The sequence below is a fragment of the Mustelus asterias genome, chromosome 22 (assembly GCF_964213995.1).
Source record: "Mustelus asterias chromosome 22, sMusAst1.hap1.1, whole genome shotgun sequence".
Lineage (NCBI taxonomy): Eukaryota > Metazoa > Chordata > Chondrichthyes > Carcharhiniformes > Triakidae > Mustelus > Mustelus asterias.
This window is the reverse complement of record NC_135822.1, coordinates 101,098-126,609: the sequence shown is the minus strand read 5'-3', so window position 1 is coordinate 126,609 and position 25,512 is coordinate 101,098. Positions and strand designations below refer to the sequence as shown.

The following is a 25,512-nucleotide window of genomic DNA, read 5'->3' as shown; positions in this document are numbered from 1 at the left end:
CTCCATACCAGGCAACATCCTGGTAAACCTCCTCTGTACTCTCTCCAAAGCCTCCACGTCCTTCTGGTAGTGTGGCGACCAGAACTGGACGCAGTATTCCAAATGCGGCCGAACCAACGTTCTATACATCTGCAACATCAGACCCCAACTTTTATACTCTATGCCCCGTCCTATAAAGGCAAGCATGCCATATGCCTTCTTCACCACCTTCTCCACCTGTGACGTCACCTTCAAAGATCTGTGGACTTGCACACCCAGGTCCCTCTGCGTCTCTACACCCTTTATGGTTCTTCCATTTATCGTGTAGCTCCTCCCTACATTATTCCCACCAAATCTGTGGAATTCACTACCCCAAAGTGCAGTGAATGCTGGGACAGTGAGTAAATTTGAGGAGTTGGACCGATTTTTAATTGGTAATGGGTTGAAGGGTTATGGGGATGAGGAGCATTTCAGCCATGATTGAATGGCTGAGCAGACTCGATGGGCCGAATGGCCGAATTATGACTCCGTCTGATTACCTTGAATTATCAGAGTATCTTGCTGTAATGTATTTAATAATAGCTTCTAACATTTTTTCTGTGACAAATGTTGAGCTAGTTGCCTTCCACTTTTCCCCTTTCTGCCTTTTGTTTCTGTCCCCACTTTTCATCCCTCAAACTTCCTGCATTGGTTCCCATCCCCCTACCACATTAGTTAAAATCCTCCCCAACAGCACTAGCAAACACCCCCCCCCCCCTAAGACATTGGTTCCAGTGTGTCCGATTTGTACTAGTCTCACCTCTAATCCTCAAGCCAGATATTCATCTTAGCTATCCTGACTTTCCTACTCTGACTAGCATGTGACACTGGTAACAATCCTGAGATTACTACCTTTGAGGTCTTACTTTTTAATTTAATCCTAACTCCCTAAATTCAGCTGGTAGGACCTCATCCAGTTTTTTACCTATATCGTTGGTGCCTATATGCATCACAACAGCTGGCTGGTCACCCTCCCCCTCCAGAATGCCCTGGAGCCATTCCGGGACATCCTTGACTCTCGCACCAAGGAGGCAACATACCATCCTGAGGTCTCGTTTGCATCCGCGGAAACGCCTGTCTATTCCCCTATAGTTGAATGCCCCATCACTATAGCTCTGCTATTCTTTTTCCTGCCCTCCTGCGCAGCAGAGCCAGCTACGGTGCCATAAACCTGGCTGCTGCCATCTTCCGCTAGTGAGCCATCTCCCTCAACAGAGTCCAAAATGGTATATCTGTTTCAACGAAGGAAGAGCGGTGGATGTGGTCTATGTGGACTTCAGCAAGGCGTTCGATAAGGTCCCCCATGCAAGACTTCTTGAGAAAGTGAGAGGGCATGGGATCCAAGGGGCTGTTGCCTTGTGGATCCAGAACTGGCTTGCCTGCAGAAGGCAGAGAGTGGCTGTGGAGGGGTCTTTCTCTGCATGGAAATACGTCATTTTATTTTTCCCCTCACCATTTGCAATTTGTTCACACTTTATTAAATTACTTTTAATCTACAGATTTAAAAAATTGGCTGTTCGGTAAGATTTTGTGATTAATTTCAAACCAGGTATTGATGTTGAGCAGGTCTCCGTTGTCATAAACTTTGACCTTCCAGTGGATAAAGATGGCAATCCAGACTGCGAGACGTATCTTCACAGAATTGGACGAACGGGTCGTTTTGGCAAACGTGGCTTGGCAATTAACATGGTGGACAGCAAATACAGCATGAACATCCTCAACCGAATCCAGGACCATTTCAGTAAGTCATCTAGATTCTATTAAGTTCTTTTAAGTGTTGATATTAAGACTTCTGATGTCTTGATTGTAGCAGTAAAAAAGATGAATCACATTTAATTGAACCCAAGATGCATTAATGATTAATTATCCTAGTAAAGTGAACCAATTCCAATTTAACCATGTCGACTAACTTTGGATTGTTCTAACTATTCAGTTCAGATTCCACGATGGTACAAAATGTTTACTGCAGTATTAGACTGTTTGACTTTTCAGAGACACATTACATTATAAAATAAATGCTGTTCCTTCTCACATCATAGAGTCAGAGGTTTACAGCATGAAAACAGGCCCTTCAGCCCAACTTTTCATGCCACCCTTTCTTAAAAAAAAAAACCCTAAACTAATCCCAATTGCCCGCATTTGGCCCATATCCCTCTTATACCCATCGTATCCATGTAACTATCTAAATGCTTTTTAAAAGATAAAATTGTACCCGCCTCTACTACTACCTCTGGCAGCTTGTTCCAGACACTCACCACCCTCTGTGTGAAAGAATTGCCCCTCTGGACACTTTTGTATCTCTCCCCTCTCACCTTAAACCTATGCCCTCTAGTTTTAGACTCCCCTACCTTTGGGAAAAGATATTGACTATCTACCTTGCCTATGCCCCTCATTATTTTATAGACCTCTATAAGCTCACCCCTCAGCCTCCTACCCTCCAGAGAAAAAAGTCCCAGTCTATTCAGCCTCTCCTTATAACTCAATCCATCAAGTCCCAGAAGTATCCTAGTAAATCTTTTCTGCACTCTTTCTAGTTTAATAATATCCTTTCTATAATAGGGTGACCATAATTGCACACACTATTCCAAGAGTGGCCTTACCAATGTCTTGTACAACTTTAACAAGATGTCCCAACTCCTGTATTCAATGTTCTGACCGATGAAACCAAGTATGCTGAATGCCTTCTTCACCACTCTGTCCACCTGTGACTCCACTTTCAAGGAGCTCTGAACATGTACGCTTCGATCTCTTTGTTCTGTAACTCTTCCCAACGCCCTATCATTAACTGAGTAAGTCCTGCCCTAGTACAGTCTACCAAAATGCATCACCTCGCATTTGTCTAAATTAAACTCCATCTGCTATTCGTCAGTCCACTGGCCCAATTGATCAAGATTCCGTTGCAATTGGAGATAACTTTCTTCACTGTCCACTATGCCACCAATCTTGGTGTCATCTAAAAACTTACTAACCATGCCCCCTGTATTCTCATCCAAATCATTAATATAAATGACAAATAACAGTATTCCCAGCACTGATCCCTGAGGCACACCACTGGTCACAGGCCTCCAGTTTGAAAAATAACTCTCTACAACCACCAGCCAATTTTGTATCTATTTAGATACCTCACCCTGGATCCTGTGAGATTTAACTTTATGCAACAACCTACCATGCGGTACCTTGTCAAAGGCCTTGCTAAAGTCCATGTAGACAACATCAACTGCACTGCCCTCATCTACCTTCTTGGTTACCCCATCAAAAAACTCAATTAAATTTGAGAGACATGATTTTCCACTCACAAAGCCGTGCTGACTGTCCCTAATCAGTCCTTGCATCTCTAAATGCCTGCAGATCCTGTCTCTCAAAATACCTTCCAACAATTTACCCACCACAGATGTGAGGCTCACTGGCCTGTAGTTCCCAGCCTTTTCCCTGCAGCCCTTTTTAAACAAAGGCACAACATTTGCCACACTCCAATCTTTAGGCACCTCACCCGTGACTATCGATGATTCAAATATCTCGGCCAGGGGACCCGCAATTTCCTCCCTTTCCTCCCTAGCCTCCCACAACGTCCTGGGATATACCTCATCAGGTCCCGCAGATTTATCTACCTTGATGCGCTTTAAGACTTGTAGCACCTCCTTCTCTGTAATATGTGCACTCCTCAAGACATCACTATTTATTTCCCCAAGGTCCCTAACATCCATGCTTTTCTCAACAGTAAATACTGATGAGAAATATTCATTTAGAATCTCACCCATCTCTTGTGGATCCGCACATAGATGACCTTGTTGATCCTTAAGAGGCCCCACTCTCTCCCTAGTTACTCTTTTGCCCTCTATGTATTTGTAGAAGCTCTTTGGATTCTCCTTTGCCTTATCTGCCAAAAGAATTTTGTGTCCCCTTTTTGCCCTCCTGATTTCTCTCTTAACTCTACTTCTACACCCCCTATACTCTTCAAGAGATTCACTTGATCCCCTGAAGAAACTCCTGATCTAAGAAATTATCTCATTAGCATAAGCAAAAAGTCTACAGTTTCAAATTGGATTAACAGTGATGTTAAAATAGCAATAACTATGAAATCTAAACTGTACAGATTATTATTTAACAATCATCTTCGATTCCAACGTGCAGCCAAAAGAATAATTAAACTCTTAATTAATTTGAGATTCTGCTGGCCTTTACCATTAAACCTCAGAGATGCAGCTGCACCTTAGAAGCAGAATAATAATTGTCCACTAAAACAGCCATCATCCAACTCGCTTAAAGTCACATCACATAATCAAAATAAAATAACAAAAGAAAAATCAAAATATCAATCAAAAGTAAGCAGAAAGCACTGAAACCTGCCGGTTAGTCAGTGTTAACTGAATACATGCCAGTAGGTGAAGTTAAAACTAAGATACAGTAGCTTTCTTTGTGGAGAGACTTTAGTTCACAGTCAAAACTACTCCAACCTACCAGTCTCAGCTATCTCCATTTATACTATTTTGATTAAAACAAATGAACAAATAATAGCTCCATTCATCGGTGTATAAATGCCCATTACCCGTTTAATGATATAATTATTTTTCATTTATGGGACATGATGTTGCTGGTTGGCCAGCATTTATTGCCCATCCCTTGTTGCCCTCGTTCAGAGGGAAGTTGAGAGTCAACCACATTGCTGTGGCTCTGGAGTCACATGTTTGCCAGACCAGGTAAGGACGGCAGATTTCCTCCCCTAAAGGACATTAACCATGAACTAAATGGGTTTTTCCGACAATGGTTTCACGGTCATCAGTAGATTCTTAATTCCAGATTTTTTTTTTATTGAATTCAAATTCCACCATCTTCCGTGGTGGGATTCAAACCCGGGTTCCCAGATAATTAGCTGAGTTTCTGGATTAATAGTCTAGTGATAATACCACTAGGCCATTCCCTCCAACCTAATTGTCATTGAAACTGAACAATGTAATGCGTAAGGCATTTACAGTCAGTGCTAAGCATGTAGGATGGGTGATGAGCAAAAGTAAGAAAATGCTCCAGATGTTACTTGAGCTAGCATTTTGAATTGTTATTCGATCTGAAAACATGAAAACATAGAAAATAGGAGCAGGAGTGCGCCATTTGGCCCTTCAAGTCTGCTCCACCATTCAATATGATCATGACTGATCATGCACTTTCAGTATCACACTCCTGCTTTCTCTCCATGCCCCTTGATCCCTTTAGCCACAAAGGCCATATCTAGCTCCCTCTTGATCATTACTAACAAACTGGCCCCAACAGCTTTCTGTGGTAGAGAATTCCACAGATTCACAACTCTTGAGTGAAGAACTTCTTCCTCATATCAGTCCCAAATGGCTTACCCCTTATTCTTAGACTGTGACCCCTGCACTTTCCCAACATCGGGAACGTTCTTCCTGCATCTAGCCTGTCCAGTCCCATCAGGATTTTATATGTTTCTATGAGATACTCATTCTTCTAAATTCCAGTGAGGACAAGCCCAGTCGATCCAGTCTCTCTTCATATGTCAGTCCTGCCATTCCAGGAATCAGTCTGGTGAACCTTCGCTGGACTCCCTCAATTGCAAGAATGTCCTTCCTCAGACTAGGAGACCAAAACTGCACACAAAACTCAAGGTGTGGTCTCACCAAGACCTGTATAATTGCAGCAAGACATTTTATTCCTATACTCATCCACCTGCTATGAAGGCCAGCATGCCATTAGCTGTCCTCATCTCCAACTGTACTTGCTTGCTAACCTTCAGCGACTGTTCCACCATGACACCCAGGTCACGTTGCATTTCCCCTTTTCTTAAACTGCCACCATTCAGATAATCTTCCTTCCAGTTTTTGCCACCATAGTGGCACTATAACTGTAACACTACATTCTGCACTCTCTCGTTTTCTTCTCTATGAACGGTATGCTTTGTCTGTATAGTGCACAAGAAACAATACTTTTCACTGTATGTTAATACATGTGACGATAATAAATTAAATCAAATCAAAAGTGGATAACCCTCACATTTATCCAAATTTTATTACTTTTGCCAAGTGTTTGCCCACTCAGCCCGCTTGTCCAAGGCACCCTGCAGCCTCTTAGCATCCTCCTCACAGTACACACTGCCACCCACCTGCAAATTTGGAGATATGGCTTCGTCCAAATCATTAATGTATATTGTGAATAGCTGGGGTCCCAGCGGTACTCCGCTAGCCACTGCCTGCCACTCTGAAAAGGACCCATTTATTTCCACTCTGCTTCCTGTCAGCCAACCAGTTCTCTATCCATGTCAATACATTACTCCCAATACCATGAGCTTTAATTTTACTCACTAATCTCTTGTGTGGGACCTTGTCAAAAGCTTTCTGAAAGTTCAGATACACAACATCCACTGGTTCACCCTTGTCCACTCTACTGGTCACATCCTCAAAAAAAATTCCAGAAGATTGTAAGGCACGATTTCCCTTTAGTGAATCCATGCTGACTTGGACCAATCCTGTCACTGCTTTCCAAATGCTCAGTTATTACATCTTTAATAATTGACTCCAGCATTTTCCCCACCGCTGATGTCAGGCTAACTGGTCTTTAATTCCCTGTTTTCTCTCCTCCCTTTTTTGAAAAGTGGGGTTACATTAGCTACCCTCTAACCCACTGGAACTCTTCCACAGTCTGTAGCATGCTGAAAAATGATCACCAATGCATCCACAATTGTAAGGCCACTTCCTTGAGTACTCTGGGATGCAGTGCATCAGGCCCCAATACAATTTCCTGACTAATAACGATTTATTTTAGTTCCTCCTTCATGCTAGACCTTCTGTCCCCTAGTATTTCTGGAACGTTATTTGTGTCCTCCTTAGTGAAGACAGATCCAAAGTATTTGTTCAGCTGGTCTGCCATCTCATTGTTGCCTATTGTGAATTCACCTGACTCTAACTGTAAAGAACCTACATTTGTCTTCACCAGTCTTTTTCTCTTCACATATCTATAGAAGCTTTTGCAGTCAGTTTTAATGTATTCTTGCAATTTATTTTCCCCTTCTGAATTAAACCCTTTGTCCTCCTCTGCTGAATTTAAAATTTCTCCCAGTCCTCAGTTTTGCTGCTTTTTCGGGTCAATTTATATGCTCCTCTTTGGCTTTAACACTATCCCCGATTTCCCTTGTTAGCCACGGATGAGCCACCTTTCCTATTTCACTCTTGTGCCAGACAGAGATGGACAGTTGTTGCAGTTCATCCATGTGTTCTTTAAATGTCTCCTATTGCCTTTCCACTGTCAACCCTTCAAGTATCCTTTGCACATCTTATACCATCAAAGTTAGCTTTCCTCAAGTTCAGGACCCTTGTCTTCAGTCTTAACTTTGTCATTCTCCATCATAATGAAGAAATCTACCATATTATGGTCCAATAATTAGTAGATGTAAAATGACTTCTAAATAAAATATGTAGTATGTATGAAGTCCTGACTGTCAGGAAAATAGAATTAGTTTTAAATAATTTATATTTGTATTGTTGAATATTAGAAATGGGTATAGATAGATATAAGTGGGTTTAATTTAGAGATTCTGAGTAAGAAGAGTAAAACTAGTTAGATTCATGTTAGACAAAGGTGTTTGAATGTTTGGGAGTTTTAGTCAGTTTAAATTATGTTACTGTGTTTAAAAAGGTTTACAGTGTGAAAAGTAAATCCATCTTGGAGAAAGAAAGAGCAATTGCTTAGCAACCAGGGGCACCTTTAGGGTAGGAAGGCTTTTTGTGTTCACTTTACTGAATTCATGGCAGTTAGTGGCAGGCAGTTAGAGAGGGAACATCTCTCTCACCTCTGCTAGATGAAAAGCCATACAATGGAGTAATGGTTAAGTCAGTGCCAGAAATCTAAAGCACAGCTAGTTGAGGAAGCTAAAGAAATGAAGAGAAGTTTCCACAAGTTAAAGACACAAATAGGAAGTGGAACAGGAGGAACACAGTACTGTTCAGTGGAGACAGAACTGAGAGGAAGTTGGCTAGTGATAACTCAGATATCTGAAGTGATTCTAGGGTTTGTGAGATTTTACTACAGCCTATGGAACATGACTTGAAATAAGTGTGGAGTAATCGATGGCTGGATCTTGGAGTTTGTGTCAAATTCAAGACAAAGGAACACTGAAAGAGTTGGAGAACCTGGAGGTGGATTCCTAATGAAAACAACTGTTTGAAATAATTGTTTGAAAGAAGATTTTAAAACAGATTTTTGCAAGTGAAGTTTGGAGACATTCATGTGACACTCAACTGGGGACAATGCGAGGAGATTGAGTGGCATTGGCCATTGATTTCAAGGTGTTATCCTTAAAATCTGTGTACATTTGTGAAGGCAGGGAGTAGTGAAGGAGTATTGTATTGGAATCAAACTTTTCATGTTTAATAAATAGTTTTTTCTTAAATTAATTGGCAGTCCTGTGACTTTCTTCTTCCAGTTTTCGAAATAAAGTAAAAGTTACGATCTCCTGAGCCAGGATTCCATTCTGGAACCTTCCCATCCAGTAGTAACAGCAACTGGGATCATAGATGATGTTCTGAAGCCTTGGTGGGAGGGAAATTCTTCAATGACTTGTTACTATGTTGTAAGGCTGGGATTTAATTTGTATTAATTACAGATAACATTCCAGATATCATCACCACCTTTCCCAGGTATGTCCTGTCCCAGCAACAGGATAGACCCAGCAGAGGAAGCAGCAACACAATACTATGCAGTGGGGAGGGAGATGGCCTGAGAGTCCTCAATATTGACTCCGGACCCCATGAACTCTGGCACCAGGTCAAACATGGGCAAGGAAACCGCCTGCTGATTACATAGAAACATAGCAAAGAAACTACAGCACAAATACAGGCCGTTCAGCCCACAAAGTTGTGCCGAACATGTCCCTACCTTAGCGATTACTAGGCTTACCTACAACCCTCTATCTTACTAAGTTCCACATACTTATCTAAAAGTCTCTTAAAAGACCCTATCGAATCCGCCTCCACCACCGTTGCTGGCAGCCCATTCCACGCACCCACCACCCTCTGAGTGAAAAAGGTACCCCTGACATCTCCTCTGTACCTACTCCCCAGCACCTTAAACCTGTGTCCTCTTGTGGTAACCATTTCAGCCCTGGGAAAAAGCCTCTGATTATCCACTCGATCAATACCCCATAACATCTTATACACCTCTATCAGGTCACCCCTCATCCTTCGTCTCTCCAAGGAGAAAAGGCCGAGCTCACTCAACCTATCCTCATAAGGCATGCTCCCCAACCCAGGCAACATCCTTGTAAATCTCCTCTGCACCCTTTCTATGGCTTCCACATCCTTCCTGTAATGAAGCGATCAGAACTGAGCACAGTACTCCCAAGTGTGGTCTGACCAGGGTCTTGTATAGCTGCAACATTATCTCACGACTCCTAAACGCAATTCCTCGATTGATGAAGGCCAGTACACCATACACCTTCTTAACCACAGCCTCAACCTGCACAGCTGCTTTGAGAGTCTTATGAACTCGGACCCAAGATCCTTCCACTCTGCCAAGAGTCCTACCATTAATATTATATTCCACCATCCTATTTGACCTGCCAAAATGAACCACCTCACACTTATCTGTGTTGAACTTCATCTGCCACTTCTCCGCCCAGTCTTGCATTCTATCAATGTCTCGCTGCAACTTCTGACATCCCTCCACGCTATCCACAACACCGCCAACCTTTGTGTCATCAGCAAACTTACTAACCCATCCCTCCACTTCCTCATCCAGGTCATTTATAAAAATCTCAAAGAGTAAGGGTCCCAGAACAGATCTTGGGGCATTCCACTGGTGACCGACCTCCATGCAGAATATGACCCATCTATGACCAATCTTTGCCTTGGATCCCATGCCCCCTCACTTTCTCAATAAGCCTTGCATGGGGCACCTTATCAGATGCCTTGCTGAAGTCCATATATACTACATCTACTGCTCTTCCTTCATCAATGTGTTTAGTCACATCCTCAAAAAATTCAATCAGGCTCGTAAGGCATGATCTGCCTTTGACAAAGCCATGCTGACTATTCTTAATCATATTATACCTCTCCAAATGTTCATAAATCCTGCCTCTCAGGATCTTCTCAACCTACCAACTCACCAACCACTGAGGTTAGACTCACTGGTCTATAATTTCCAGGGCTATCTCTACTCCCTTTCTAGAATAAAGGAACAACATCCGCAATCCTCCGGAACCTCTCCTGGTTCCATTGATGATGCAAAGATCATCACCAGAGGCTCAGCAATCTCCTCCCTCGCCTCCCACAGTAGCCGGGGTACATCTCATCTGGTCCCGGTGACTTATCTAACTTGATGCTTTTCAAAAGCTCCAACACATCCTCTTTCTTAATATCTACATGCTCAAGCTTTTCAGTCCGCTGCAAGTCTGCACTACAACCACCAAGATCCTTTTCCATAGTGAATACTGAAGTAAAGTATTCATTAAGTACCTCTGCTATTTCTTCCGGTTCCATACAAACTTTCCCACCGTCACACTTGATAGGTCCTATTCTTTCACGTCTTATCCTCTTGCTCTTCACATACTTAGAACATAGAAAGCCACAGCACAAACAGGCCCTTCGGCCCACAAGTTGCGCTGATCATATCCCTACCTCTAGGCCTATCTATAGCCCTCAATCCCATTAAATCCCATGTACTCATCCAGAAGTCTCTTAAAAGACCCCAACGAGTTTGCCTCCACCACCACCGACGTCAGCCGATTCCACTCACCCACCACCCTCTGAGTGAAAACTTGTAGAATTACTTGGGGTTTTCCTTAATCCTGCCTGCCAGGGCCTTCTCATGACCCCTTCTGGCTCTCCTAATTTCCTTCTTAAGATCCTTCCTATTAGCCGTATACTCTTCAAGATCTCTAACATTACCTAGCTCCCTGAACCTTTTGTAAGCTTTTCGCCTTGACTAGATTCATTACAGCCTTTGTACACCGCGTATCGTCCCCCCTCAGCTGATGAATTAGTACTCTAGCATGTTGAACAATACTTGGAGGAAGCACCGAGGATGACAAGGGTGCAAAATGTACTCTGGGCTGGGTTCAATGTCCATAACCAAGATAGGCTTGGTAACACCACTACAGATCAAGCTATCCAGGCCCTAAAGGACATAGCTGCTAGACTGGGACTGCGGCAGGTGGTGAGGGAACCAACAAGAGGGGAAAAACATACTTGACCTCATTCTTACCAACCTGCCAGCTGCAGATGCATCTGTCCATGACGGTATCGGTAGAAGTGACCACTGCACAGTCACATGGGAGATGAAGTCCCATCTTCACATTGAGAATGCCCTCCATAGTCTGGCACTATCACCATGCTAAATGGGATAGACTTTGAACAGATCCAGCAACTCAAGACTGGGCGTCCATGAGGTGCTGTGGGCCATCAACAGCAGCAGGATTGTACTCAACTGCAATCTGTTACCTCATGGCCTGGCATATTACACTCACTACCATTACCATTAAGCCTGGTTATGAAGAGGACATGCCAGGGGCAACACCAGCATATGAGGTGTCAACCTGAAGCTACAACACAGGACTGCTCTCCAACAAGAGAGGATCATTGAATGGCATTAGATCGTTGACTCCCCCTCTCTCCCCCTGACTATCAACATCCTCGGGGTCACCATTGACCAAAAACTGAAATGGATGAGCCATATAAATATTGTGGCTACAAGAGTAAAAGAGCAGGGCAAAGGCTAAAAGTCCTGCGGCAAGTAACTCACCTCCTCACTGCCCAAAACCTGTCCACCATCTATCTACAAGGCAAAAGTTAGGAGTGTGATGGAACACTCATCTAGGTGAGTGCAGCTCCAACAACACTCGAAGCTTGATATCAACCAGGACAAAGCAACCTGCTTCATTGCTACCCCTTCCACCCCCTCTAACACAGATGAATATTGGTAGCAATGTGCACCATCTACAAGATGATACACTGCAGAAACTCACCAACATTCCTTAGGCAGCACCTCAGTACCTTCTGAACCCACAACCAACTAGAAAGACAGGAACAGCAGGTACCTAGGAACACCACCAGCTGAACGTTCCCCCCCAAGTCACTCGCCATCCTGGCTTAGAATTATATCGCCGTTTCTTCACTGTTGCTGGGTCAAAATCCTGGAATTCCCTCCCTCGCTGGGTCAAAATCCTGGAATTCCCTCCCTAACAGTACCTACACCGCAGGGACTGCAGCGGCTCAAGAAGGCAGCTCACCACCACCTTCTCAAGGGTAGCTAGCGATGGACAATAAATGCTGGTCTAGCCAGCGACACCCACATCCTGGAAATGAATTTTAAAAATTATTGCAAGCTCAAGTTGCTTTTACTGGCAGCTTAATTTTTGTAAATGTCTCCATTCCTTCTCATTGGTTAATCAGAATAAATGCCTTCCTCTCTTCAGCTGACTTCAGAATGCTGTTTAGTGGCCTTCCTTCCTTCCTGAGCATCTTCATATTCCTGACAGCTTCTCTCCATCCCCACTTAGCTTAACATTGCTTCATCCCATCATCCTGTATACTCCTAGGCCTTTAGTTTAAAAATAATAACTGAAATGTGCGCATTAGGAAAGGGCCATATGTGGCATCTACACAGACACTGGGGACATGTGAAATAAAGGAGATGGAAGGATGTATAGAAGCAATAAGTGGTCAGACAGAAGAATACGGATATTATAGCAACTAATCAAAAGTCAACAACAGGAAGAGATAGACATTTAAAACTATTTTTTTGAAAATCCTCACAGGCAGAGAGAAAGAGTTAATAGTCGTGCTGATGACCTCTCATCAGAACTGGAAGCTTAGATCAGCAATTGTTAAACAACCACAGTTGCAGCGAAAGCCAGGGTGGTAAGGGAAAACAATGGCAAAAGTCATTGGGTGAAGATCAAGAGAGATTAAGTGGCAAAAAGAATGATGGTACAAGGCTAAATGGGGTACTAGTGGAAGAAGTAAAATTCAAAAGATGGGTCCAGAAGCAGAGTGTCATTGTGTGTAGGAAGCAGTGAGCCAGTTATAGGAAGACTGACTGCACGGTGAGTGCTGCCTGACTGAAAGGAGTGCTTTTGGAGTTGGGTGAAAACCAAATGTTTTTTCTTTTTGCTCTTGGCATTGTTGTTGTTGTTGTTGTTGTACACTACAATAGCGTTTCTGTGTAATTTCCGTGGTTTATAGTTTGAAAAGGTTATACTCGGTTTTAACAAGGAGCAGGAAAGAAGGACTGTAGAAAATTGGATATAATCTTTCAAAATCTTAATTTAAAGGGGTAAGACATGACAGGAGAGCTCCAAGCCGTGGTTTGCTTCTCTTGCTCCATGTGGCAGGCTGGGGACAGTTCAGTCCCTGGGTCAGCAGGAAGTGTCTCCAGCTGCAGCTCCTGGAAACTCAAGTTTCAGAGCTGGAGCGGCAGCTGGAGACACTGGAGCATCTGCGAGTCAGAGAGTATCGTGGATAGTACGTATAGAGAGGTGGTCACACCGCAGGCACAGACTCCGCAGGCAGGAAGGGAATGGGTGACCACCAGACAGAGCAAGAGAGACAGGCAGGTAGTGCAGGAACCTCCTGTGGCCATTCCCTGCAAAACAGATAGACGGCTTTGGATACTGTTGAGGGGAATGACCTCTCTCGGAAGAGCAGCAGCAGCCAAACTCGTCACACCACGGTTGGTGCAGAGGGGAGGGTAAAAAGTGTGCCAGTGCAATAGTTATAGGGGATTCAATTGTAAGGGGAATTGACAGGCGTTTCTGTGGCCGCAAACGAGACTCCAGGATGGTATGTTGCCTCCCTGGTGCTAGGGTCAAGGATGTACTGTGTACAGTTCTGGTCACCCTATTATAGATATTATTAAACTAGAAAGAGTGCAGAAGAGATTTGCTGGACTTTGGGATGGTTCCCTCAGATTGGAAACAGCAGATGTGACGCCACTGTTTAAAAAAGGAGGTAAACAAAAGGCAGGTAACTATAGGCCGGTTAGCTTAACTTCTGTAGTAGGGAAAATGCTTGAATCGATCATCAAGGAAGAAATAGCGAGACATCTGGATATAAATTGTCCCATTGGTAAGACGCAGCATGGGTTCATGCAGGGCAGGTCATGTTTGACTAATTTGGTGGAATTCTTTGAGGACATTACAAGCACAGTGGACAATGGGGAACCTGTGGATGTGGTGTATCTGGATTTCCAGACGGCATTTGACAAGGTGCCGCACCAAAGACTGCTGCATAAGATAAAGGTGCACGATGTTACGGGTAATGTATTAGCGTGGATAGAGGATTGGTTAACTAACAGAAAGCAAAGAGTGGGGGTAAATGGGTGTTTTTCTGGTTGGTGATCAGTGACTAGTGGTGTGCCTCAGGGATCAGTGTTGGGACCGCAATTGTTTACGATTTACATAGATGATTTGGAGTTGGGGACCAAGTGTAGTGTGTCAAAATTCGCAGATGACACTAAGATGAGTAGCAGAGCAAAGTGTGCAGAGGACGCTGAAAGTCTGCAAAGGGGTATAGATAGTCTGTGAGTGGGCGAGGATCTGACAGGTGAAGTACAATGTTGGTAAATGTGAGGTCATCCATTTTGGTAGGAAGACTGCAAAATGGACTATTATTTAAATGGTAAAAAATTGTCCTTGTGCAAGAATCACAAGGAGTTGGTTTGCAGGTGGAGCAGGTCATTAAGAAGGCAAATGGAATTTTGTCCTTCATTGCGAGAGGGATGGAGTTTAAAAACAGCGAGGTTATGTTGCAGCTGTACAAGGTGCTGGTGAGGCCACACCTGGAGTACTGTGTACAATTTTTTTCTCCTTACTTGAGAAAGGATATACTGACACTGGAGGGGGTGCAGAGGCGATTCACTAGGTTGATTCCGGAGTTGAGAGGGTTGGTTTATGAGGAGAGACTGAGTAGACTGGGGCTAGACTCATTGGAATTCAGAAGAATGAGAAACAGGTAAGATTATGAAAGGAATAGATAAGATGGAAGCAGGGAAGTTATTTCCACTGGCGGGAGAAACTAGAATTGGGGGCATGGTCTCAAAATAAGGGGGAGCAGATTTAGGACCAAGTTGAGGAGGAACTTCTTCATACAAAGGGTTGTGAATCCGTGGAATTCCCTGCCCAGTGAAGCAGTTGAGGCTACCTCATTGAATGTTTTTAAGGCAAGGATAGATAAATTTTTGAACAGTAAAGGAATTAAGGGTTATGGCGAGTAAGTGGAGCTGAGTCCACAAAAAGATTAGCCATGATCTTATTGAATGGCGGAGCAGGCTCGAGGGGCCAGATGGTCTACTCCTGCTCCTAGTTCTTATGTTCTTATAAGAGGATCATTCTTTGTCTACAAACAGTAGAAAATCAATGAGTTAATAGGTAGTATGGCCTAATGTCCTTGCCAAAGTAAAATACATATTCTGGTTCATTGTCAACATGACCATTCTGGATGAATTTTTAAAATTATCCAAACCGATCGATGGGAGCAATAACATCCAGCTTATAGAAGATATTTAACAATCATCTGTTTGGGAATGCAGACACGTGCTTGAAAAGTGAGTATGGAAATATTATAAAATTGCCAGTCAATGCTAACATTCTATCAACAAACTTGGTTTGTTCTCACTGGAATGACAGAGGTTGAGTGATTATGAGTGACATGGACAGAGTGGATAGTCAAATGCTCTCTCCTAGGGTAGAAAAGTCATGTACTAGGGGACATAGGTTTAAGGTAGATGTGCGAGGCAAGTTTTTTACACAGAGGAAGGTGAATGTCTGGAGTGCACTGCCTGGGGAGGTGGTGGGAGCAGGTATGATTGTGGCATTTAAGGGACAACTAGATGAATACGTGAATAGGATGGGAATGGAAGGATATGTACTCCGTAAGTGCATACGGTTTTAATTTAGGCAGGCATCATGATTGGTGCAGGCTTGGAGGGCCGAAGGGCCTGTTCCTGTGCTGTATTGTTCTTTGTATTAAAGTACTCTCTCAAACTGTTGGACTGCTAATGGGGAATGCTGTATTGCTGATGTACATAATGTGGTTCACACAAGGCTGCAGGCCTCAAAAATCTCTAATGTTACAGTCCCAACAGGTTGCAGGACACACAATAATCTGCATCATGACATTTACTTGTCCAGAGGTTGCCAGTTGAAGCTGCAGAGCCACATGCTCTGTGTCATTTCATGAGAAATACCTGTAAATACCAGTCAGCCTTACAAGATGTGCAGCACACCTAGGTAGGCAATTGTAAAGAGTGTGCAATTAATGCATTTGTTACGTGAGTATAATTTACTTAAAAATAACTAAACATTCCTTGATGTGGTAGATGAATGACTCACATGCCAGGCCCATTTATACAGGGCAAGTTCTATCTTCAGTCTTTGGCCTGTGATTCAATGTTTGTATTTCAATATTAACAGAAGATCCTTGTAAGAATTTACTTTTTAAGTGGAATATTTTTCTTTCAGACAAGCGGATTGAAAAGCTTGATACCGATGACCTTGATGAGATTGAAAGGATCACTAACTGAAGTACAACAGGCGAACTAGTTTAAACCCTTCTCAACCCTGTGACAACATGCACTGCCCAGCTGCAATTGGACTTTTGGACTTGGAATCCCATTGGGTTATTCTGCGGCCAATTTTGAGAATAGACTGACAGAATCAAATTATATTCAATTTACCTCATTTCAAACTTTGCAGTTGGACTGTAAAATTTTGTATTTTTCCTTCAAGGAGTGAATAAACATGCCAGGAAAACGTTTACACATAAAACATTTAAACATGTTTTATGAAGTTTGTCTTAGTTAACTTTAAAAATAAAAATAAAATTTAAATTGCCAAACAACAGAGAAGGGTGGGAGTTGTAAGAATGTTAAGTAAGCAAATTTCCCTTTCAGTTTAGGTATACTGCATTTTTAGTGGGTTACAAACAGGTATAGATCTGTGTGAAGTGAAATGGATACTGAAACTAATTAAAACAATAGATCTGAAACAAAAATGTATTAGTATGCGCTATAAAATGTATTGGATTTTAATTGGCACTTCAATTACGGTAGTTTTGGTCGTTGACTAATGATTTAATTAATTTTATTTCAGAGAGGTGATTTATTTAAGGCTCATTTTCTCCTGGATCAGTTATTTTTAATCTGTTTACCCATGCTGTCCAACCTTCTGGATAAAGATATCTTTCCAACATAGTCTCAGCCTGAAGTGACTACAGACTGATGTAAACAACAAGAGAATAAACATCCACTCTCTGCCACACCAACCTTTACAAAATTTCTCTGTGACAAATCACTTTATTATAGGAAATCAAAAATCACTAACAATCATCCCTGTACTTTAAATAATCGCAAATAGCAATTGTTTAAACAGTTATTATTAAAATGGTAGCAAGAAATTTCTTTGAGAAGTTTTATGAATTCAGAATCTGGTTTAATTTTCACTTAATATCTCCATGGCGTTACGGGAAAAGTAGCATTGCTGGGCTCAAGAAATTGTGTTGAATAATGAGGAATTTGGATATAAATCAGAATAAAAATACCCTTTAAATAAGTAGTATTAGATCAGCATGTAAAATGCTTTGCTCATTTTCTTCAGAGCTAACAGGTGATTTCAGGATAACTGCATTATGAACATATTCTATACAACAGGCTCTGAATATCACTGTTTATAAGTTATGTATCTACACATGATGTGTATCATTGTCAGCCCTTAGATTTGTATCTACTTTATGCTGAAAATGCTTGTGCACGCTCTAATGAGTGAGTGTAAGCAGAGATTATTCACAGTATTTTGTACTTGGATATAGCTTTTTAGACCTGTGCTGTTACATTAAACATGATTTTTTTACATTCTATTCTTAGGTATTAATTGATTAGTGAAACTATCTTTGCCACACACTATTCCACTGTACCAGGAAGGTGGCTAGTGAAACCAATTAAATTTATCAAGGTGCAAGACAAGAATCTAGTTAGACTTCTACAAGTGAACATCAACTCACCATCATATTATTTCCCATTTATGCAATGTCCAAATCTAATGAGTGGTGAGCATTCCTATCAAATATGTTTATAAACAGACCAACCATTTTAAAACCATTTCATGAAAGTTAACAATGTATTGTTCCTTAAATATGAATTGGGATATGCACATTTTTATATTTCTATTTGAAAGCTAGCAACCAGAGTTTGGGTCGTTGTGCTTGTGAATGGAGTCCCTACCTTGAACCTCAATGCGCTTCATGCATTGCATATATTCAGCAATTACTTTGAGGTAGTTCCCATTGCAATATACCAGCTTTACTGGCTTTTAAAAAAAATTAGTAATAAGAAGCAACTATCTTGAACAGCATAGTGATTCTATTTAAAAAGGGAATTCCTGGATTGGCAAAAGATTATTTGCAGTTTATGGCCAGCTGTTGAAAATGCTACAGTTTATATTCTCAAGTAATGTTTTCAATTGGTGACTGTTGCAGCTTTGCATTGAGTGAAACTGGTTAACAATCACTCCTCCCATTGGAACTGTTAAAATTTGTTGGCAAAAAGATCTAAAAAAAACAGTCTGAGAAAATGAAATACTTATTCTTGTGCAACATATTGGCTGTAAAATTCTGTTCAAATACAGGAACAAATTAAACTTTTACCAAGTAAAAAAGAAACTAATTTGAGATTGTACCTAAAATTTTAGGAGAATTTGACAAAATGCCCTCTCTTCAAATATTTGTATTAAAGCTTTATCTTGAAATGACTGTGCAGCTTAAATTACTGTGTATTGAATTTTGTACAATAGGGTGTATGCATTTGTACGCAGTGCATTTTTATTTGGTTGTGAACTGGATTGTAATTGGAAATATTTAAACTGCAGAAATGAATGAGTGCTTTGAGAGTCATGGATAATTTGAGATTGAAATGCCTATTATTTTACAAATTATTAAAGATCTGTCAGCAGCCCTTACAATGGACAAAACTAACATTGCTGCAGATTGGCTTCCAGATTATTCTTCTGTACTAATTGGAATAAAGAGTAAGTACGTCAATTGTTTTGGGTTTTTCTTAACTGTCATGAATCTATGACTCATTATCTACTCCATCTCCTTGAGTTTACTTTAACCCTTTATTTTTTCCCCTTGGGGAAAGATGGTTGGAATGGTGTGTTTTTATATTTTGTATCTTACCTAAAAGTCAGCAATAATTGTTAAACTTCCTTTGTGCCCTATGCCTGAGTTTTGTTCATCTAACCCATTCCACAAATCTTACAATAGTAATGATTATATAGACGGCCTCTTTTAATCTGTATCTTATTGAAAATTGTGTATTTGGTGAATTTCAAATCTTCAAAATTTACTTCCTGTTGTGACACTTTTGTGCCAACATTTGCGCATTGTAAGCTTTAATATTTACATTTATAATAGAAACATCCAATGGAACAGTGACCGTGGTTACTGTAAATATTGGCTTTGTTCACTAGATAATGGCCCAGATCTTCAGAGCGTAATTTCTGGCTGAGAATTCTGATTCTGGCTTCTCTAGAAATGGAACGACTGTTCGTCAGGGAAAGACAATCTATTGCCCTTTTTGGGGGAATGAGGTAAGTGGATAAGGAGGTAAGGTGGCAGCTGGGCCCTGGAGTACTCCGATTCGGACGGGAGGGGAGTTGGGTTATGTGGGATGGTCAGGTCTGGGCTAGTCAGATTGGGTCAGGGGAGATTGGGGAAATTGGGTGGAGGGAGCAAGTTGGGAGGAGGTGGGAAGTCAGGTGGACAATAGTGGAAGTTATCCAGGGTTGGATCGCAAACTAGTCTGATTATATTGGGGAGTCAGTTGTTTAGTTAGCAAGGAGTTAGATTAGGCTTTTCTCTAACATTTGCTGAGTACCTATCCAAGTAAGTAAGTCAGAACCATCCAAAGGCTCCTGACTGTAACAAGGAATAGGAGACTTTTCAGAACTGAACTGAGCTTGAACAGGATCTCAAACAAACTGAAAACTGAACACAGTTCCAAACTGTACTTCAATTCTTGTCTCGTTATTGGAAATGTTTTTCACAGTCTCTCTGTCTAGAAAAAGCATGTCTAGAAAAAACATGTCGCGCAGCTGCTGTTATGAAAAATTTGTTTTGCCTGCTGTGTACCCTTTCGGAATGCAGTCAATTTCTAGCTAAAGCAATCTCATGTCCCTTTTTGTCCTCCTGATTTCTCTCTTAATTCTATTCCATACACCCTCTATACCCTTCAAGGGATCTACTTGATCCCAACTGCCTATGCATGACATATGCCTCATTTTTGACCAGGGCCTCAATATCCCAAGTCATCCTGGGTTCCCTACTTCTACCAGCCTTGCCCTTCACTCTAAAAGGAATGTGCTTACCCTGAACCCTGGTTAACACACATTTGAAAGTCTCCCACTTACCAGCTGTCCTTTTGCCTGCCAACAGACTCCCCCAATCAACTTTTGAAAGTTCCTGTCTAATACCATCAGAATTAGCCTTGCTCCAATTTAGAATTTTAACTTTTGGACCAGACCTATCATTCTCCATAACTATCTTAAAACTAATGGAATTATGGTTACTGGTCCCAAATTTATCTCCATCCAAGCCCCTAATGCTATGGGAATGTTGGGAAAGTTAAAGTCCTCTCGTGTTACCACCCTATTTTTTCTTGCAGCTATCTATAGTCTCCTTACATATTTGCTGCTCAATTTCCCGCTGACTATTTGGGGGTCGATAGTACAACCCTATCAAAGTGATCCCTTCCTCATTTTTCAGTTCTACTCGTATAGAGTCTGGGCGAACCCTCGGATATGTCCCTTCTCAGTACTGCCGTGATGTTCTCCCTAATCAAAAATGCAACTGTCCCTCCCCCTTAACTCCTGTTCTATCATTCCTGTGGCATCTGTACCCTGGAACATTGAACTGCTGTCCTGCTACACTTAGCCATGTTTCAGTAATAGCTATAATATCCCAGTCCCATGTACCCATTCATGCCCTGAGTTCATCTGCCTTGCCTGTCATGCCTCTTGCATTGAAATAAATGCAGTTTAATCTAGACTTCCCTTGCTCTCTGCCCTGCTTTCTCAGACCATGTCATGTTTTGTACACTCTCCCTGTGTTTTATTTCTCTGAGCCTTACTGGACCCATTCACTGAGTTCTGCACAGTCTCTGTACTCTGTGCCGTGGCCCTTTTTGATTTCTGTCTTTGGTTTCTCTGCCTTTTACTTTTCCCCTTACTGCCTTTTGTTTCTGTCCCCACTTTACTTCCCTCTGACTTCCCGCATCCGTTCCCATCAGTGATGGTAATGCCATTGAATGTCAGGTGGCGATGGTTGGATCTTCGCTTGTTGGAGATGAATGTTTTCCAGACTTTTTTTTAGAACCCCTACAGTGCAGAGAGAGACCATTTGGCCCATCAAGCATGCACTGACAACAATCCCACCCAAGCCCTATTCCCGTAACCCCATGTACTTACCCTGCTAGTCCCCCTGACACCAAGGGGCAATTTAGCCTAACGTGCACATTTTTGGATTGTGAGAAGAAACCGGAGAACCCGGAGGAAACCCACGCAGACACGGTGAGAACATGTAAACTCCACATGGACAGTGAGCCGATGCTGGAATTGAACCCGGGTCCCTGGCGCTGTGAGGCAGCTGTGCCACCGTGTCCCCCTTGCTGCATTTGGACATGGAATGGAGCAGGTTGTGGTGAGTGCCACTTGATAGCCCTGTTGATGATCCCTTCCATCACTTCACTAATGATCAAGAATAGACTGATGGGGCGGTAATTGGCTAGATAGGATATGTCCTGTTTCTTGTGTACAGGACATAGCTTGGCAATTTTCCACACTATCAGGTAGATGCTAGTGTTGTAGCTGTACTGGAACAACTTGGTTAGGGACATCATTATTACTCTAATTTTTGCTGCCCTCTCATTTCCTTAAATTTGAAACAAAATAGGGACAGGAGTTGGTCATTTGGCCCTCGAGTCTGCTCTGCTGTCCTATAATGGCTCATCGGCTTGTTTTAATTTCCACATTCCCATCCACCCAAAATTGCCTAGAGGGGCAATTTTTTCTCAGAAGGTGGTGAGTGGAACAAGCTGCCAGAGGTGGTAGTAGAGGCGGGTACAATTTTGTCTTTTAAAAAACATTTAGACAGATTGGTATAGAGGGATATGGGCCAAACGCAGGCAATTAGAACTAGCCATACAAAGAAAGTAGGAAAGAACTCAAACGAGGAATTAGAAGGGCAAAAAGGGGTCACGAAATGTCCTTGGCAGACAGGATTAAGGAGAATCCTAAGACATTTTATTCATACGTTAGGAACAAAAGGGTTGTCAGGGAAAAAATCGAACCTCTCAGGGACAAAAGTGGGGAATTATGCTTGGAGCCCAAAGAAGTAGGGGAGATCCTAAATGAATACTTTGCGTCGGTATTCACAAAGGAGAGGGATGTGTTGACTGGGAGTGTCTCGGAGGGGAGTGTTGACCCGTTAGAGAAAATCTCCATTACAAGGGAGGAAGTGTTAGGTTTTTTAGGGAATATAAAGACTGATGGAATCTATCCCAGGCTGTTCAGGGAGACGAGAGATGAAATTGCTGGGCCTCTGACGCAAATCTTTGTCTCGTCACTGGACACAGGTGAGGTCCCAGAGGATTGGAGGATAGCTAATGTGGTCCCGTTATTTAAGAAGGGTAGGAAGGATAACCCGGGAAATTATAGGCCGGTGAGCTTGACGTCCGTGGTCGGGAAGTTGTAGGAGAGGATTCTTAGAGATAGGATGTATGCGCATTTAGAAAGGAATAAACTCATTAACGATAGTCAGCATGGTTTTGTGAGAGGGAGGTCATGCCTCACTAACCTGGTGGAATTTTTTTGAAGAAGTGACTAGAATGGTTGACGAGGGAAGGGCCGTGGATGTCGTCTATATGGACTTTCGTAAAGCGTTTGACACAGTCCCTCATGGTAGGTTGGTGCAAAAGGTTGGATCTCATGGGAAAAAGGGGGAGGTGGCTAGATGGATGGAGAACTGGCTTGGTCACAGAAGACAGGGTGGTAATGGAAGGGTCTTTTTCCAGCTGGATGCCTGTGACTAGTGGTGTTCCGCAGGGCTCTGTATTGGGACCTCTGCTGTTTGTGATTTATATAAACGATCTGGAAGAAGGTGTAACAGGGGTGATCAGTAAGTTTGCGGACGACACAAAAATGGCTGGACTTGCAGATAGTGAGGAACATTGTCAGAGGCTATAGAAGGATATAGATAGGCTGGAAATTTGGGCAAAGAAATGGCAGATGGAGTTCAATCCAGATAAATGCGAAGTGATGCATTTTGGTAGAACTAACGTAGGGGGGAGCTATACGATAAATGGCAGAACCATAAAGGGTGTAGATATGCAGAGGGACCTGGGTGTGCAAGTCCACAGATCCTTGAAGGTGACGTCACAGGTGGAGAAGGTAGTGAATAAGGCATATGGCATGCTTGCCTTTATAGGATGGGGCATAGAGTATAAAAGTTGGGGTCTGATGTTGCAGTTGTATAGAACGTTGGTTCGACCGCATTTGGAATACTGTGCCCAGTTCTGGTCGCCACACTACCAGAAGGACGTGCAGAGGAGGTTGACCAGGATGTTGCCTGGTATGGAAGGGCTTAGTTATGAGGAGAGATTGGGTAAACTGGGGTTGTTCTCACTGGAAAGACGGAGGATGAGGGGTGACCTAATAGAGGTGTATAAAATTATGAAATGCATAGATAGGGTGAACGGTGGGAAGCTTTTTCCCAGGTCGCTGGTGACGTTTACGAGGGGTCATAGGTTCAAGGTGAGGGGGTGGGGGAGGTTTAACACGGATATCAGAAGGAAGTATTTTACACAGAGGGTGGTGGGGGCCTGGAATGCGCTGCCGGGCAAGGTGGTGGAGGCAGACACACTGGGAACGTTTAAGACTTATCTAGATAGCCACATGAACGGAGTGGGAATGGAGGGATACAAAAGAATGGTCTAGTTTGGACCAGGGAGCGGCGCGGGCTTGGAGGGCCGAAGGGCCTGTTCCTGTGCTGTATTGTTCTTTGTATGCAATGAAAAGTATTGTTTTTTGTGCACTATACAAAGCATATCGTTCATAGAGTAATAGGGGAGAAGGTGCAGAACTGTGCTACAATCATAGGGTGCAGAGAAAGATCAGCTTAAGACAAGGTAGGTCCATTCAAAAGTCTATGGCAGCAGGGATGAAGCTGTTCTTGAATCGGATGATACGTGTCCTCAGACTTTTGTATCTTATTCCCAGTGGAAGAAGATGGAAGAGAGTATGTCTGGGGTGCATGGGGCCCTCGATTGTGCTGGCTGCTTTTCTGAGGCAGCAGGAAGTATAGACTGAGTCGATGGATGGAAGGCTGGTTTGCTTGGTGAACTAGGCTACGTTACAAAGAACAAAGAACAGGCCCTTCAGCCCTCCAAGCCTGCACAGAGCATGCTACCCAACTTAACTAAAACCCCCTACCTTTCTGGGGATCATATTCCTCTATTCCCATCCTATTCATGTATTTGTCAAGACGCCCCTTAAAAGTCACTATCGTATCTGCTTCCACTACCTCGCCTGGCAACGAGTTCCAGGCACCCACCACCCTCTGTGTAAAAAATCTCCTTTAAATCTTAAACCTGTGCCCCCTAGTAATTGACTCTTCCAGCCTGGGAAAAAGCTTCTAACTATCCACTCTGTCCATGTCTCTCATAATCTTGTAGACTTCTATCAGGTCACCCCTCCACCTCCATTGTTCCAGTGAGAACAAACCAAGTTTCTTCAACCTCTCCTCATAACTGATGCATCCATACGTTCTCATGGAAACATAGAAACTAGAAGCAGGAGCAGGCTCTTTGAGCCAGCTCCACAATTCATTAGGGTCATGGCTGATCATCAAGTTCAATATCCTGACTACCAACCTCCTCTCCCCACACCCCCCCCCCCCATATCCCTCGATCTCTTTAGCACCAAGAACTATGTCTAATTTCTTCTTGAAATTAGATAATGTTTTGGCCTGAACTGCATTCTGTGATTGTGAATTCCACAGATTCACCAACCTCTGGGTGAAGAAATTTCTCCTCACCTCGGTCCTAAAAGGTTTACCCATGGGTGAAATGGTGGCACAGTAGTTAGTACTGCTGCCTCACAGCTCCAAGGACCTGGGTTTGATTCCTGGTTTAGGTCACTATGTGGAGTTACACGTTCTCCCCTTGTCTGCGTGGGTTTCCTCTGGGTGCTCCGGCTTCCTCCCACAGTCCAAAGATGTGCGGGTTAGGTCCATTGGCCATGCTAAATTGTCCCTTAGTGTCCTGGGATGCGTAGGTTAGAGGAATTAGCGGGGTAAATATGTGGGACTACGGGCATAAATCCTGGATGGGATTGTTGTACGTGCAGACTCGATGGGCCAAATGGCCTCCTTCTGCATTGTAGGGTTTCTATGATTCTATCCTAAAACTGACCTCCCGTTCTGGACTCCCCCACTATCGGGAACATTC

At 42.7% G+C, this 25,512-nt stretch overlaps 1 protein-coding gene across 1 annotated transcript in view; it reads left to right on the top strand.

Moving 5' to 3' along the window:
• ddx19a (DEAD-box helicase 19a) overlaps positions 1 to 19,049 on the top strand; it is a 70,899-nt gene extending 51,850 nt beyond the window's left edge. Inside the window, exons 10-11 of the mRNA XM_078238582.1 lie at positions 1,568 to 1,759; positions 16,478 to 19,049. Of these exons, the coding sequence (XP_078094708.1) occupies positions 1,568 to 1,759; positions 16,478 to 16,539 (254 nt within the window). The 3' untranslated portion in view covers positions 16,540 to 19,049. The remainder of the gene's footprint in view (positions 1 to 1,567; positions 1,760 to 16,477) is intronic.
• The last annotated feature ends 6,463 nt before the right edge of the window (positions 19,050 to 25,512 follow it).